Below are 15,735 nucleotides of genomic sequence, written 5' to 3'. Positions count from 1 at the left end.
AACCACAACAACGGAGGACAGAGTAGAAAGTCAGGTCTAAACAAACCAGAACTAAAAACACTCTCATGGCACGTCCTGTTTCTTTTCCAGGTCTGGGACGGGTGGATGGGAATTCCATTTTGCACCTGGTGAATGGGACTCTGGGACAGTCTGTAATGTTATCAGTACATTTACCATGGGCAGACCCTTCGATAGTTACTTGGGACTTCACAAATTCATCCGCTGGGAAAAAGATTCAACTATGTATGAAAACCCGAAACAACCCAGCAGACTGTATCAGTGAGTCTGGACAGAGAATCAACTTAAACCTCACAGACTTCAGTTTGGAAATACAGACCCTGATGAAAAGTGACCAAGGCTTCTATGAAGTTAATGCAAGGTCAGAAGGTGTTGTTCATGAAGAAATTACAGAACTGCGAGTTTATGGTAATCTCTCTTTAATTATAGGATTACATCTCTGATCTAACAACCTTTATGTACTTAAGTGTCATTGAGGGCATATTCCTGGATCTGAGCCCAATTGCCCTGTATCACATGGATAGAGTGAATATTGGAAAATTAGACAGGCTGGCAAACATACTGGTAAAGAAACCTGTATTTATTTAAAACTTAAATGAGAATCACACTGATTCCTCTACACAAGTGCTCACCAACCCACCCATCTTTTGTCTGTTTCTGTCATAACTAGGGAAATATTCTTTTAAATTCTGACTTTTGATGTGCATGCATGTATATTGTAATTAGCTAGAATATCATTTGAAAGCAATTTTTATTTTAACATTTATGGAAAGATGTCAACAAGTGTCATTAACATCCTCTGTGCATGTAAAGGGCAACAGTAAACCTGAGGGAAGGGAGACTGAGGCTAGTCGTACAGTTGTTTTATATTTTAGTTTAGCTTTAAAGTTTATTTATTACTGTCACAAGGAGGCTTATATTAACACTGCAATGAAGTTACTGTGAAAATCCCCTGGTTGCCAGACTCAGGCATTTGTTTGGTTACAGAGGGAGAATTCAGCATGGCCAATGCACCTAACGAGCACTTATTTAGAACTTGTGGGAAGAAACCGGAGCACCCTGGGAGAACGTGCGGACTTGGCACAGACAGTGACCCAAGCCGGGAATCGAACCTGGGTCCCTGGCATTGTGAGGCAGCAGTGCGAATCACTGTGCTGCCCAGAAAGAATGGATTTCCTGAAGACCTGCTCTTCTTGGAAATGGGTGCATTGGCATAAAAATAGTCAGGCACCAATTTACATTATCTGATGGCATTAAAGCTATGAGAGATCAGAAATATCATAACCAGCATCCAGCTGCCGTTCTACAAATACTGCAGATGGAGATAATTAAAAAAAAATATGCTGTTGGAAATGTTCAATTAATCCACGTTTTCTAGTTTGGTGCCCATCCTCATGAAGGCATACCTTCGCCCTGACCAAGGTGGAACAGGCTGGTCTCTATTGTGAGAGAACATTAGCTGACCAATCTTACCTTTTCTAAAGAGAACACCTGCTTCTTGCATTAAGTTTCCCATCTTAAAAAAAACAGTTGCAGAACTGGCATGATAATTTCCTCAACCCCATCCCTTACAACCAAAACTCAAGTCTTTCTACTGTCCTTCCAGGCATACTTTTCAAATGTAATTTTTAATGTACATAGAGAGAGTGGCATTTTCCAATTTACACAACAAGTACCATGGTGGGTTTAAAAAAAAGGCAAGTTCTCCACCAGCCGCAAAAGCAGAGTTTTGCCCCAGATCTTTTAGAGCTTATTAAATGTTCATCCATGGGAAAAATGCCGGAATTGCCTCCAATTCACCTAGCACACATTGCTCATTGCTAACATGCCCTGTCTGCCATACTTAGTGTAATCGCTTACACCAGGACTGATGCACAGCAAGGGGAGAGCCCCAAAATGAAAAGACAGCTGTCCTCAACTTCACTGACAACGCCTTGGACTGCTTGCTGGAAGCAGTTGAGGTTTGCCGCAACATTTTTTACACCCACTCTGACTGCAGATCCACCAACCTCGCCCTCCAGTTTGGGAGGTGCTGGATGCCAACTCAACACACAAGAGGTTCACACACAGTGCAGGGAAAGGATGAATGATCTCATCTGTGCTGCCAGGGAAGTCCATAGTTATTCTTGCTTCACAGGCTCACACATTCCCATTGATTCTTTCACATTGCTACTTCAAGGGGATATCACTACCCTCTCAAACAAACACTCTCAAATTTCCATCAGGCCTATTTATATTAAGCTCACATCCTCATCCTGCCCATGGCTCCACTCACCAGACATCCTCACATCAGCGGCTCTCTGGCCCAGGCTTTTGGGTTACTAGTCCAGTAATTAAACACTATGCTATCAGATTCACTTTAACTAAGTTTTTGGTCATCTGTTGTAAAGTCTCCATATGTAAATTAGTCAGTTGTTTATTGGTAATATTCTATTGAAGTCCAACAAGGCATTTTATTATATTAAAGGTGCAATACATGCACAAATCATTATTGTTATGGTGAAGAAACAGTGTGAACCTACACAGCTAGGTACTAAGGAGGTATGGCATAGTATAAAACAACATACACTGACAATACTTTAAATTCATTCTTGGAGTGTGGCCATTGCCCACTAAGGTCAATATTTGTTGTCCATCCATAGTGGTCCTTAAAAAGATGATGGTGTGTGTTGTTCCTGACTGCATTCTCTTGCAGTGAGGGTATTCACAGTGCTGCTGGGTTAGGGTTCCAAGATTTTTGACTCAGTAATGTATAAGGTCTTTTGAAGCAGGTGAGTTGCTGCTGCATCTGAGTCCTCTGTTTGTCCAAAGCAGCAGCTCCCACCTATTGATCACAAAGCTCCCAGCTGAGAATCAGTAGCATCAATCTCTGCTTTCTACTGGGGGGAAAAGATGGTCAATTGAATTTGTCTTCCATAGTTATTGAAAGGCACTAGAAATTACGCCAACAAAGGATATCCTTCTCTGAGTCACTAAAGTGATCAAATAAATTTCTTTAAATCATGACTGACAAACACATTCTCCAATGCCCTAACTTCTAAATCTTGTATCATTAAGTCTACTTATGCTTTTCTTTGAATAGAACGTGTATCAAATCTAAACATACAGATAAAAGATATCTCCACTAATGGGGCCTGTAATGTTAGCCTGAGCTGTTCAGTGGAAAACAACAGTAACCTGAAATACAGCTGGTGGAGAGGATCAGAGGAGATTACAACTGGTGGGTTACACAGTGTTACTGACGATGGAACAACACTGGAAATGTCTCTAGATCGACATGAGAACAAGACAATTTATAACTGCACGGTGAAGAACCCAGTTAGTGAGGAGACCGGGAGAATTGACCTCGCAGGACCATGTAACATTGGGAAAGGTTGGTGCTCTCTTTAATTGACCCTGAGTTTCCAGAACTAATGAAATGTATATTTTCCCTTCAGTTTTCTGCCCTTCTATTAACACTCACTCTCTTGCTGGGAACAGTTTTGTGGGCGCAAGCACTGTGCAGGTATTGTGTCTGGGCTGTTGCTTGCATGGACACATTTGGAGTCTAATGTGAATATTATTTTGCTCTTTCCATTTAACTTTGGAAGGTGGATTTACTTAAACTTAATGATAATGATAAAATGATGGGACGCTATGTAAGGCTGCACTACCATGCCTAACACTCTACTCAATTTGTTGGAAAGAAACGGGACCCTCAGGAGGTCTTCACAAGCAAAGAGGGGCCATCATTGCCTGGGAAGTTTAAACTTTTGATGGGCTGATTTGAATTGCCTGCAACACCAGGCTACGTTGATCTCTTGGACAACAAATACATTACTTATCTGAGAAGTTACAGACTGTCTAGTCTCTAGTGTAACTCAAGTGACTAACAGTAAAACTTAACCCACCCCGACCAAGCAACACTCTGATCTGACACAAGTCACCCACCCTCCCAATCCAAGCCCAATGATCCATTTCCCATCCCATGATACACCGATTGAGTACATGAGACTTTAAAGTACTTCTGGAAGTATGATCAATAATGTTGTAAAAAAAAGATTGTCCTTTTTTTTTCCAGTTTTGTCCTGATTGCTGCACCAGGGTTTTAATGTTTTAGCTGGACTTGGAAATCCTGACTGAAAGTGGGCACCAAATGTGTAATGATTTCAACCACCAGCAGCAATGCACACAGCATCACTGCTGATTGGAAGATCTGGCCCATACATTTGGCTTGATATCTCCGATAAAAGTATAATTGAGTTGCATAGACAAGCAAGAATGCCAGGATGGTGGGCTGAGTTAAGGATGAGGAAACAAGTGGCGGTTTTCTGACTTCACACCACTTTCTAGGATGTCCTGCTGGAAAATGTACATCTGTATAAAAATTGGGTAATTGCCAAAATAGGCAAAGATTAGAGGCAGGATTATGAGTGTAATTTTAACCTAATCCGCCCTTGGAAAACAAATGAGATCAACGTTACTTTCCACTACTGTCATTGGGTATGGTGAAAACCCAGAGATTAACTCAATGCCATGAGTCACTAATGTGATGGTTTAGGGTATGACCACCTCTCACTGTCTAGATGGCTTTGGTATCAAAATGTGGTTGACAGCCATTCAATTATATATCTGCAAGTTAGTGCAATTAAAAGAAAAAAAATCTTTCCACACCACCCACCCCCCCACAACCAACGTTCTGTGAATTAGTTAGCTGACTAGGACAGTGTTTATTGCCCATTCCTAATTGCCGTTGACGATTCTGAACTGTCGTCTTGAACAACCGCAGTCCATAAGGTGTTAGGTAAACCATTAACAAAACTTAGGGAGGGAATTTACCAATTTTTAAGTCTGTGACATGTTGAAGTCAGGTTGGCATGTGGCTTGGGGGAGGCATGGCCCAGCAAAGCTGCAGGTGATGGAGTTCCCATACATATGCTGCCCTTATCCTTCTATGTGATAGAGATTGCAAGTTTGAAATGTGCTGTTTGAAGAACCTTGAAATTGTTGCAGTGCATTTTGTATATAGTGCATGCTGTTGCCGCCATGCTTCAGTGTGGAGGGATGTGAATGCTGAGGTTGTGAATAGGTTGCCTTTTCCGGGATGGCATTGAGCTTCTTAGAATCATAAAATTAGACAGTGTACATAGGCTCTTCAGTCTATCCAGTCTGTACTGACACATGAGAAAACCTGACCTCTTACCCAATTCCATTTATCAGTACTTGGCTGATGTTGTTGGAACTGAACTCATCCAAGCAAATGGAGAATATTTCATCACATTCCTGACAAGTGTCCTGCATGTGGTGGACACCTTTTTAGAATGAGTTATTTGCTGCAGAATTCCCAGCCTCCGACCTGCTCTTGTAGCCACAAAATTCATAGGGCAAATCCAGGTCTGTCTCTGGTTAATGGTAACCCTATTTCCACTCCGATGGTGGGGAAATTCAGCAATAATACTGGCACTGAATCTCAAAGGGAGATGGTTAAATTCTTGTTCACTGGAGATGGTCTTGACTGTTACTTGGATGGCACAAATTTTACTTATCACTTATCAGGTCAAGCCTTCGAAAGGTTGGAGTTGTTATTCAGCCAAATTCAATAAGCTAGAAATGGAAATTTGTCACAAGGCCACACGAAGGGTGCCTTACCAAACAAATTATCACCATACTGCACTCATCTAATTCCCTATAGTTCCTGTTTTAAAATTAGTGGCTTTATCTTTGCCCTGGTCAGAATGCAAGGGTTGAGTCATAAATAACCATAACTGATCTATTGTCATATGCTTCAGCCTTCAGAGTTGGGGTTTTTCTTCTTCCCAAGTTGCACTAAATCACTTATGAAATTGATAGCAAGAAAGCTTTACAAAGTTTGAAGTAAAACATTGATTCAGGATCAGAAAACTCTGGGTTTAATTAGAAAAATCAGTGTTGAAAAGCAAGCAGAGGACGAGAGATTAATTGAATCATTGAATAGGAATCACCGTCCACTGCAATTATCAATGATCCCCTATTAATTACAATTTTGTCTTAAAGACACTTGCTTTTGGGATTAATCTTGGAGTTTGGTATTAAAGCAAAAAGGTCATTCATTATCAGGCAAGAGGCAGCAAGTGGTTGGGATTGAACAGTATTGACAGTACACTGGAAACAGATTCAATCGTGGCTTTTGAAAGCGCATTGGATAATTATCTGAAGATAAAAATTCAGAACTATGAAAAAAAGGGGTGGGGAATGGGACCAGCTGGGTTGCTTTTGCAGGGAATCAGCATGGACATGCTGGGTCAATTGACTCCAGTGGTGTAACCGTTCCATAATCAAGTCTAACAATAAAACTGGACGATAATGTGTGTCAATCGAGTTGAAAATTTCAAACGCTGACCTGGACCTTGATGCTTCTTCAGCCATTCTCATTCCCAAGATTTTTTTTTAAAGTATGTTTATTTAAATCCCTGTGTGTCAATAAAGGAACAGAGTCACAGTGAAAATATTCTTCTCTTTTCAGATCCCAACTTACAAAACAAAACTCAGCTCCACATTGGCATAGCAGTTGCTGTGATTACCATATTGATTGTCATCCTGGTTGCCGCAATCTTTGTGAGGAAGAAACAGTCGAAGCCCAATGAAGGCAGGTACTCTTGATTGTTCATCTTCCTTGGTCATAATTTCAGCAACTAATAACTGCTAAATTGAGAAAACAAGGTATAATTTAATGACACTCCCCACCCCCAATCCACTCAGGACAACTTTGGAGCCTGGGAGGTAGGGGATTTAATTGGGCAGTTGAAGATCCGACTGCCTTCCTGCTTTTGCCCCCATTAACTCTGAGGCAGAAACTTGTGGATGGTTTAAAAACTGCAGCAGGCGACGGTGCAGAGGGACCTCGGGGTCCTTGTGCATGAGTCGCAAAAACCCAGCTTGCAGGTGCAGCAGGTGGTCAGGAAGGCAAATGGGATGCTGGCCTTCATAGCGAGGGGGATTGAATGTAAAAGTAGGGAGGTCTTGCTGCGGCTATATAGGGCATTGGTGAGGCCGCAGCTGGAGTACTGTGTGCAGTTTTGGGCACCGTACTTACGCAAGGATATTTTGGCCTTGGAGGGAGTGCAGAGGAGGTTTACTAGGCTGATGCCGGAGTTGAGGGTGTTGAGCTATGAGGAGAGGCTGAATAAACTAGGCTTGTACTCGTTAGAGTTTAGAAGAATGAGGGGAGATCTCATTGAGACGTATAAGATGATGAATGGGATGGATAGGATAGAGGTGGAGAGACTCTTCCCGCTCAAAAAGGACAGTAAGACTAGGGGGCACAGCCTCAAGATAAGAGGGTGCGGTTTAGAACGGAGTTGAGGAAGAACTTCTTCACTCAAAGGGTGGTGAATCTCTGGAATTCTCTGCCCGTTGAAGTGGTGGAGGCTACCTCGCTAAATATTTTTAAGACGCGGGTTGATGGGTTTTTGATAAGAGAGGGGATTAAGGGTTATGGGGAGAGGGCGGGAATGCGGAACTGAGCCACGACAGATCAGCCATGATCTTATTGAATGGCGGGGCAGGCTCGAAGGGCCAGATGGCCTACTCCTGCTCCTATTTCTTATGTTCTTTCTGTTATACTATTACTGAGGCCCTTAAGTGGGCAACTAATGTCCATTTCAACATCATCAGTATTCACTCAATGGCAGTGGCGGTTGGGATCTTAATGTACTGAGGTGCCGGAAAGCAAACCTTGCCTTTGAGTTCCCAGGATGAAAGCTTGCTTTTGGGTTCCCAGAGTCAGTTCCTGATTGAGGGATATAGCACTGAGAAATAGGTAGTGAGAGTGGTGAAAAACCACTCATCTTGCCTTTGCTGCTGAATGACATCCTCTGTGAACATCAGAACAGGAATGGGCCATTCAGCCCTTCAAACACATTCCACCATTTAGTACAACTGCCTCTGGCCCATATCATGAATACCTTTTCTTAACAAAAAAATTGTCTATCTCAGATTTAAAATTAACAACCGATTTCGTATCAACTTTCTTTTCTTGAAGAGAGTTTCAAACCTCTACCACCCTTTGTGTGTAGAACCGCTTCCTAACATTTCTCTTGAATGATCTGGCCTAATTTTTAGACTACATGTCCCTGAATCCCAACCAATGGAAACAGTTTATTTTTACCTATCGTGTCTTTTCCTATTAATATCTTTAAAAAACGATCAAATCAGCCCTCAAACCTCTACATACTGGAGAAAACTACAGAACCATACAAAAGTTACAACACAGAAGGAGATCATTCAGTCATCTTGTCCATGCCAACCCAAAGACACCCAGGTGGCCTTTCTAATCCCACCTTCCTGCATCCAGCCCATGGCCCTGTATCTTGCAACACATAAAGCCTAATTTGTATAATCTCTCCTCATAATTTAACCCCTGAAGTTCAGAAATAATTCTTGTAAAACTGCATTGTACTCCCTCCAAAGCCAATATATCCTTCCTAAGGTGTGGTGTCCAGATTTGCTCACAGAACTCCAAGTGGGGTCTAACCAGAGTTTTGAGGCCCATCTTGCAACCTCATCCTTGCCCTTACTACCTGTGGCCTGGCTTCCTCAGCAACATTGAGCCTCTGTGGGGTGCATTACTGATAACTTTCATCAGTCAATCAGACACTGCCTAAAATGCACAGTGGCTGGCCTCTGGCTGGTGGTCTCTGGGAACAAGGCATTCATTCCCAGGATCCATGATCCCAGAAAGGGCTGACTGGAACTGGATCACAGCATTCGTTCATAATTGGATCTCTGATTTTAATTACCACCTGATTCTTTTTGACTATTGGTGAAATATTGCTGGAGTGTATCACAGAATTGTTGTGGTGCAGAAGGAGGCTATTGGGCTAACTGTGCCTGCACAACCTCTCCAAATGAATATGATGACTGATACAATTCTCCTGCCTTTTCCTTGTACCCTTCCACATTGTTTCCATCTAATGTCCTCTTGAATGCATTGATTGAATCTGCCCCCACCACACTTCCAAGTAGAATACTCCAGATTCAAATGATTCATTGTGTGAAAAGATTTCTTCTCATATCATAGTTTCATCTTTTGCAAATTACTTTAAATTTGTGCCTTCCCATTCATGATCCTTTTACGAGTGGGAATAGTTTCTCCCTTTCTACTCTGTCCAGCCCCCTTAAATTTTGAACAGCAGGAGTAAATCTCCTGCTATGTGATAGCTGGAGTGATCTCTTGCATTGTATAAGGAAGAGGGGGAAACAGAACAAGTATAAAACCTGGTAGCTGGTAACTAAAAATGGCAGGAAAGTTAGCAGCATGGATGTGTTTGATCAATAATGAGAGACTTGGAACTCATAAGAAAAATTCCAATATTATTTCCAAGCAAATCAAGTATCAGATGACCTAAACATTTCTCAGTTTGGTAGGACATAGAACTTCTACATCACTATAAAATCTCATCCATCCAGCAGAGCCAGGAGTCAAAAACTAATAAACTGATGAAGGATTTACAAGGGCATTTCTTGCCAAAACCACTCATTAATGCAGAAAAATTTAGGTTGTACTGCTGAAGCAAGGTGAAAGCGTTTGACAGTTCGTGGAGTCCTTACAAAGCCTAGCTTAAACACTGCAAACTTGATGCGACGCTTGATGATACTCTCATGATAGAATACCTACAGTGCCCATTGAGCTTTCACCAACAACAATTTCACCTAGGCTCTATTCTTGTAACCCCATGTATTTACCCTGCTAATCGCCCTGACTTAGCAACCTAACACGCACATCTTTGGAATGTGGGAGGAAACCAGAACACTCGAAGGAAACCCACGCAAAAACAGGGAAAATATGCAACTCTACACAGTCAACCGAGGCCAGAATTGAACCTGGGTACCTGAGGCAGCAGTGCTAACCACCATGCCACTGGTATGTGGAATCTGGAATGAAGCTATTCAAAGAAAGCCACTCACTGAAAGAACACTGACTTTTAAATCAGCAGTAGACATTGCAGTGTTTATGGAGCTGTCTGCTAAAGGGGCTTCACAGTTAGGAGTTGGGATGAAGATCCACAAAATGGAGACCACTAGAAATAAACCTACAAAAGTACAAGCATGTAACCAATGTGCACAAGTTGGAAACTTATTAGGGGAATGCTGGAGTAAGGAAAAGTGCAAGAATTGTGCAAAAAGGACATATTGTCAAAACATGCTGAACACAGCAAAATCCTCTATACCACTAATGTATATGAAAAATAATACATTGAGATATGCACAAATTGATAAGATGACAGGCAAAAAAATGCAGACACCTTAGATGGTAATGTGCCAAGACAAATTTAAGAGTTGACACGAGGATCTTGTCAATGACGACTGATAACATTTTTGGGTATTCCAATGTTGAGTAAACTAGTCAAAATGGAAGTGGATACTGAAGCTGCAGTATCACCGATAGCTGAGCCAGCATATAATCAGAAGTTAAAGCATTTGCTATATAAAGCATCAAATGTCATCCGAAAGACGTGTGTTATATATATATATATACATACATACATATACACAGAAAAAGTCACACTAGTAAAAAGATACATTAGCATAAAAATAGAACTGAATGTACAAACAGCAGAGCTTACATGGTCCATGCGAACTTTTCTGCTTTATTCTGGGATCTGTAAATCATTGGTCGATAATAAGACTGATCTACAGCAACTTCTAGAAAAGTACAAAATTATATTTGAAAACTCATGAGTCAACGACAAGAGTTCAAGTCCAACTCAAAATTGAGCCAAACAGTATGCCAAAATATCTCAAAGTCAAAATGGTACCATATACCATCAGACCAAAGTTGAGGATAAACTAAAAATAACTATTCGAAACAGGAGTCATTGAGCCAGTTACTACAAGTGATTGGGCCTGTACTAAAACTTGATGGCTCAGTAAGGATTTGTGGCGATTTCAAGATAACGATTAATATGGTTTTGTGTGCTGATCAATATCCACTACTGCTGATTAAAGTCTTATTCACTAGACTACCTGAAGTCTCGAAATTCAGTAAAAAGAGATCTACCACCAGCTTACTGACAAATGAATGTGACTGCAAGTTCACACCATTATTCACTATTGAGACAAAATGGTCTGTTTCAATAATGGAGACTGTCATTGGGATAACATCTGCACCTGCTCTATTCCAGAGGACATGATGTGGGTATGCCGGCGTTGGACTGGCGTAAACACAGTAAAAAGTCTGACAACACCAGGTTTTAGTCCAACCTATTTATTTGATAATATACTCACAAGCTTTCGGGGTTAGCCCCTTCGTCAGGTGAATGGAGAGTTCTGGCCTCAGACAGAGCATATAAAGCACAGACAGTTTAGAGATTACTGATTAGAATTCTAATCAGTAATCTCTAAACTGTCTGTGCTTTATATGCTCTGTCTGAGGCCAGAACTCTCCATTCACCTGACGAAGGGGCTAACCCCGAAAGCTTGTGAGTATATTATCAAATAAATAGGTTGGACTAAAACCTGGTGTTGTCAGACTTTTTACTATTCCAGAGGTCCATGGGTCAAATTCTGGGTGGGCTAAATGGCATGCAGTGTTGTCTAGATGATATCCTCATCACAATTTCAACAAGAGCACATGAAGAAATTGGAAGAACATAAGAAATAGGAGCAGGAGTAGGCCATCTAGCCCTTTGAGCCTGCCCCGTCATTCAATAAGATCATAGCTGATCTGTCGTGGCTCAGTTCCACGTTCCCGCCCTCGCCCCAAAACCCTTAATCCCCTCGCTTATCAAAAACCCATCAACCCGTGTCTTAAAAATATTTAGCGAGGCAGCCTCCACCACTTCAACAGGCAGAGAATTCCAGAGATTCACCACCCTTTTGAGTGAAGAAGTTCCTCCTCAACTCCGTTCTAAACCGCCCCCTCTTTATCTTGAGGCTGTACCCCCTAGTCCTACTGTCCTTTCTGAGCAGGAAGAGTCTCTCCACCGCTATCCCATCCATCCCATTCATCATCTTATATGTCTCAATGAGATCTCCCCTCATTCTTCTAAACTCTAACGAGTACAAGCCTAGTTTATTCAGCCTCTCCTCATAGCTCAACACCCTCAACTCCGGTATCAGCCGAGTAAACCTCCTCTGCACTCCCTCCAAGGCCAAAATGTCCTTGCGTAAGTGCGGCAACCAAAACTGCACACAGTACTCCAGCTGCGGCCTCACCAATGCCCTATACAGCTGCAGCAAGACCTCCCTACTTTTATATTCAATCCCCCTCGCTATGAAGGCCAGCATCCCATTCGCCTTCCTGACCATCTGCAGGCTGGGTTTTTGCGACTCATGCACAAGGACCCCGAGGTCCCTCTGCACCGTCGCCTGCTGCAGTTTTTCGCCACATAAGTAATAGTCCTTCCTACCATTATTCCTACCAAAGTGGACCACCTCACACTTGCCAACATTAAATTCCATTTGCCAGTTCCTGGCCCATTCGCCCAGCCTATCTAGATCCTTCTGCAGACTCTCCACACCCTCGGCGCAATTTGCCACTCCACCAATCTTGGTGTCATCAGCAAATTTCGACACCATACACTCGGTTCCCTCCTCCAGACCATCTATACAAATGGTAAATAGCTGAGGCCCCAGCACCGACCCCTGGGGTACTCCACTAGTCACCAACCGCCAATCCGAATAGCACCCATTAACCCCCACTCTCTGCCTCCTTTTTGACAACCAATCCTCGTTCTTATGTTAACACCCTACCCCCAACTCCATGCCCCCTTACCTTCTGCAATAACCTCTTGAGGTACCTTGTCAAACACCTTCTGAAAATCAAGAAAGACCACATCCACCGGCTCTCCTCTATCCACCGCCCTAGACACATCCTCATAGAACTCCAATAAATTTGTCAGACACGACTTCTCCTTAACGAAACCATGCTGCGTCTGCTCTATCAAGCAATTCCCCTCAAGATGCCTTGCTATTTCCTCCTTGATGACAGATTCTAACATTTTACCTACGCCACACTGCAATGTCTGCAAAGCATAATCTCCAGGTCAAAAAGGAAAATTGTGACTTTTTCAATATATCCATAAACTACTTGGGTCACATTGTTGATAAAGCTGGCTTACATAACGAACAGAAAAGATGATGGCAATTTTAGAAGCACCATTTCCTCAAAATGTGGCACAACTGTTTCTTTTTAGGATTGATAAACTATTATGTAAATTTGTTCCAAACTTAGCAATGCTGTTGAAGCCACTGCATACTTTGCCATGTGTCAAACTGTCAAGGGGGATTGTGTAAGAGTGTACAAAAAGGTAAAAGAAGCCTTAAAGAAGTCAGAGCTGTTAATGCACTTCAATCACATCATGCTTTTGAGTGAAAGGAAACCAATGGCTTTCGTTTCAAAACTCTTTTATTAGTGTGGAAACAGATTACGCTCAGCTGGAAAAAGAAGCTTTAAGTATCATGTTCAGAGTAAGAAGATTTCATCTCTACCTGTATGGCTGTCATTTTACACTTTTGACAGATCACCGACCCCAAGAACAATCTTCAGGCCATATTAAGATGTTCCTTCTTTAGCAGTTGGTAGATTACAGAAATGGTCTTTAATGTTATCAGCACACACCTACGATACAAAATATTGTAAATCAGAGCAACCTACAAATGCTGATGCTTTGTCTAGATTGCCATTACAAATCAAGCAAGAACCTGAACAAACTTTTAACGTTCTATATCTCACACAAGTGGACAGTACCTGTGACTTCAACTCAAGTTCAGTGAAACACAAGAACCGATCCAACGATGGGGAATGTTTTGGATATGGTCCTAAAAAAAACACGGAAATGCATTGTGGAAACCGCAGACCCCAAGGCTTGCATCACAAAAAGGCAGTCTGGAACACAGTTTTATTGCAGGGAATCTGAGCAAATATTCCTTCATGCTTGCGTGGGAGAATCCTTGAAAAGCTACATGCTGAGAATGTAGAAACTGACATTTTTGGTGACCAGGAATAAATGCACAAATTGAAGAGAAAGTGGGGCAATAGGAGCCCTGTACAAAACTAAGAAATATTCCTGTTATAACCCTTATATCTGTGGAAATGGCCGAAACAGTTATGGCAGCGAGAATACTTAGCTTGTACTGGCCCAATAGAGGGACACATGTTCCTAGTACTGTAGATGCACATTCTAAATTGCTGGAAGCAATGGTCATGAAATCCGCAACAGTAGAAGAGATCGCTGAAAAACTGGATGAAATATTTGCCAGATTTGGTCAACCTGAGCAAATTAGTAAGTGACAATGGGACACTGTTCACTTCCAATGAGTTCAAGGGCTCCTTGAAAGGAAATGATGTGCAGCAAATCAAGTTGGCTCCGTCCATCCATCTACAAAGTAATTTGCCGAACAATTCATAGTCACAAAAAAAACAATCAAGGCATCAAACAATCAGGGTGCATTGTCAAGACAAATAAATAACTTTGTGATATCACACAGGGACACTGTACATCCTATAACAAAGTTTATCAGTGATAGCGCTTTTAAAAAGAAAGCTAAGAACAAAATTTGACCTTTTTTATACAATCTGATACTTCAGAGATTGTTGAGCAACAACATAAAGTGCAAATTGCTAGGAGGGAACAGAACTCTTAAAAAGACAGTATTTACTCAGAGAACAAGTACTAGTAATAAGATACATAACCAATGAAAAATGAGTACCTGCTATTATCCTAGCAAAAACAGGTCCATATTGTAGAGTGGCAGTGGCGCCCACCCCCACTCCCCCCCCCCCCCCCCCCCCACATAGGCCCCATCCCCATTAGGCCCTGCCTATCAGGCAATCCTGATCCTGGTGAGCAGTACCAAGGTGCCCCCTGGGCATTGCCACTTTGCTCCTTTGGCAGTGCCAGGGGCCAAAGTGGCACTGCCAAGTTGGCAATGTCCGGGGGGGGGGCAACCCCCTTGCTCCGATCGTCTAGGGGCCTCAGTAGCCCCCCCTTCACTCTCGTAAGGTTGGCCACCAGTTCCCCGCAAGTGGGGAGCTATTGTAAACCCTGCTGGAGAGAGGAGGGGTGTAGAGGCTGGCAGGTCCAGAGACTTCAGTCCCGGCTGCACTAATGATGTTCAAATTGTATTGGAATGTGCATTTAAATAATTTATGAGGCTCCACACTGATTTCTGGTGTGGAGGCCGTGGTACCCAGTGTGAAGCCCGCTGAACAGCCTCCGTTTGAATCTCCTGGCCTGTTGTGCATCATTTGCAGCAAAGTGGACTGGGAGAATCACCTCCTCCTCCTTTAGTCCCCACATGACAACTTTTCTTAAAGGGCAAGGGATGCTATTTATTTCAAATGGCTGCATCTCTGCTGGTATAACATCGTGATACCTATAATGACGTAAGCAGAAGGATTCATAGGCTTTTAAGGCTCTTCCATCTTGGACTTGGAAGAAGCAACATCTTCTAAATAAACCCACAAGTGTGGCACCTCATTATTTTCTTGTTTGTTTTAATTCCCAGTTAATACATAACATCCTCTGAGCCTCCTTATCTCCAATCTACTTTCGTAACTTAAGTTTCTCATCACAGGAACCATTCTTGTGAATCTCTTCCGCACCCAGTACTATCCATCATACTGCAGCTGACATCCAACTAGTGTCCTGTATCAGTTCAACACACCCTCCTTGCTCTTGTATTCCATGCCCCTATTAATAAAACCCAGAATACGGTATGCCTTATAAACTGTTCTTCACACCTTTTGTGCCACCT

At 42.3% G+C, this 15,735-nt stretch overlaps 2 protein-coding genes across 3 annotated transcripts in view; one reads left to right on the top strand and one right to left on the bottom strand.

The window, feature by feature from the left end:
- The window catches only part of LOC145348165 (SLAM family member 9-like), a 47,147-nt gene that overhangs the window by 23,032 nt on the left and 8,380 nt on the right, over positions 1-15,735 (top strand). Inside the window, exons 2-4 of one of the 2 annotated variants that reach the window (XM_080196358.1) lie at positions 91-426; positions 3,101-3,391; positions 6,500-6,622. In XM_080196358.1, coding sequence (XP_080052484.1) covers positions 91-426; positions 3,101-3,391; positions 6,500-6,622 — 750 coding nt within the window. Of the gene's footprint in view, positions 1-90; positions 427-3,100; positions 3,392-6,499; positions 6,627-15,735 lie in introns of both variants that reach the window. The other variant, XM_080196359.1, reaches the window with a different exon arrangement.
- LOC145348164 (RNA-binding protein 4B-like) overlaps positions 13,321-15,735 on the bottom strand; it is a 110,710-nt gene continuing 108,295 nt past the window's right edge. Inside the window, exon 4 of the transcript XR_013887914.1 lies at positions 13,321-13,597. The gene's annotated coding sequence lies outside the window, so the exon portion shown is untranslated. The remainder of the gene's footprint in view (positions 13,598-15,735) is intronic.

The sequence above is a fragment of the Carcharhinus amblyrhynchos genome, chromosome 9 (assembly GCF_965287045.1).
Source record: "Carcharhinus amblyrhynchos chromosome 9, sCarAmb.v2.hapA, whole genome shotgun sequence".
Taxonomy (NCBI): domain Eukaryota; kingdom Metazoa; phylum Chordata; class Chondrichthyes; order Carcharhiniformes; family Carcharhinidae; genus Carcharhinus; species Carcharhinus amblyrhynchos.
This window is presented reverse-complemented; position numbering and strand designations above follow the sequence as displayed.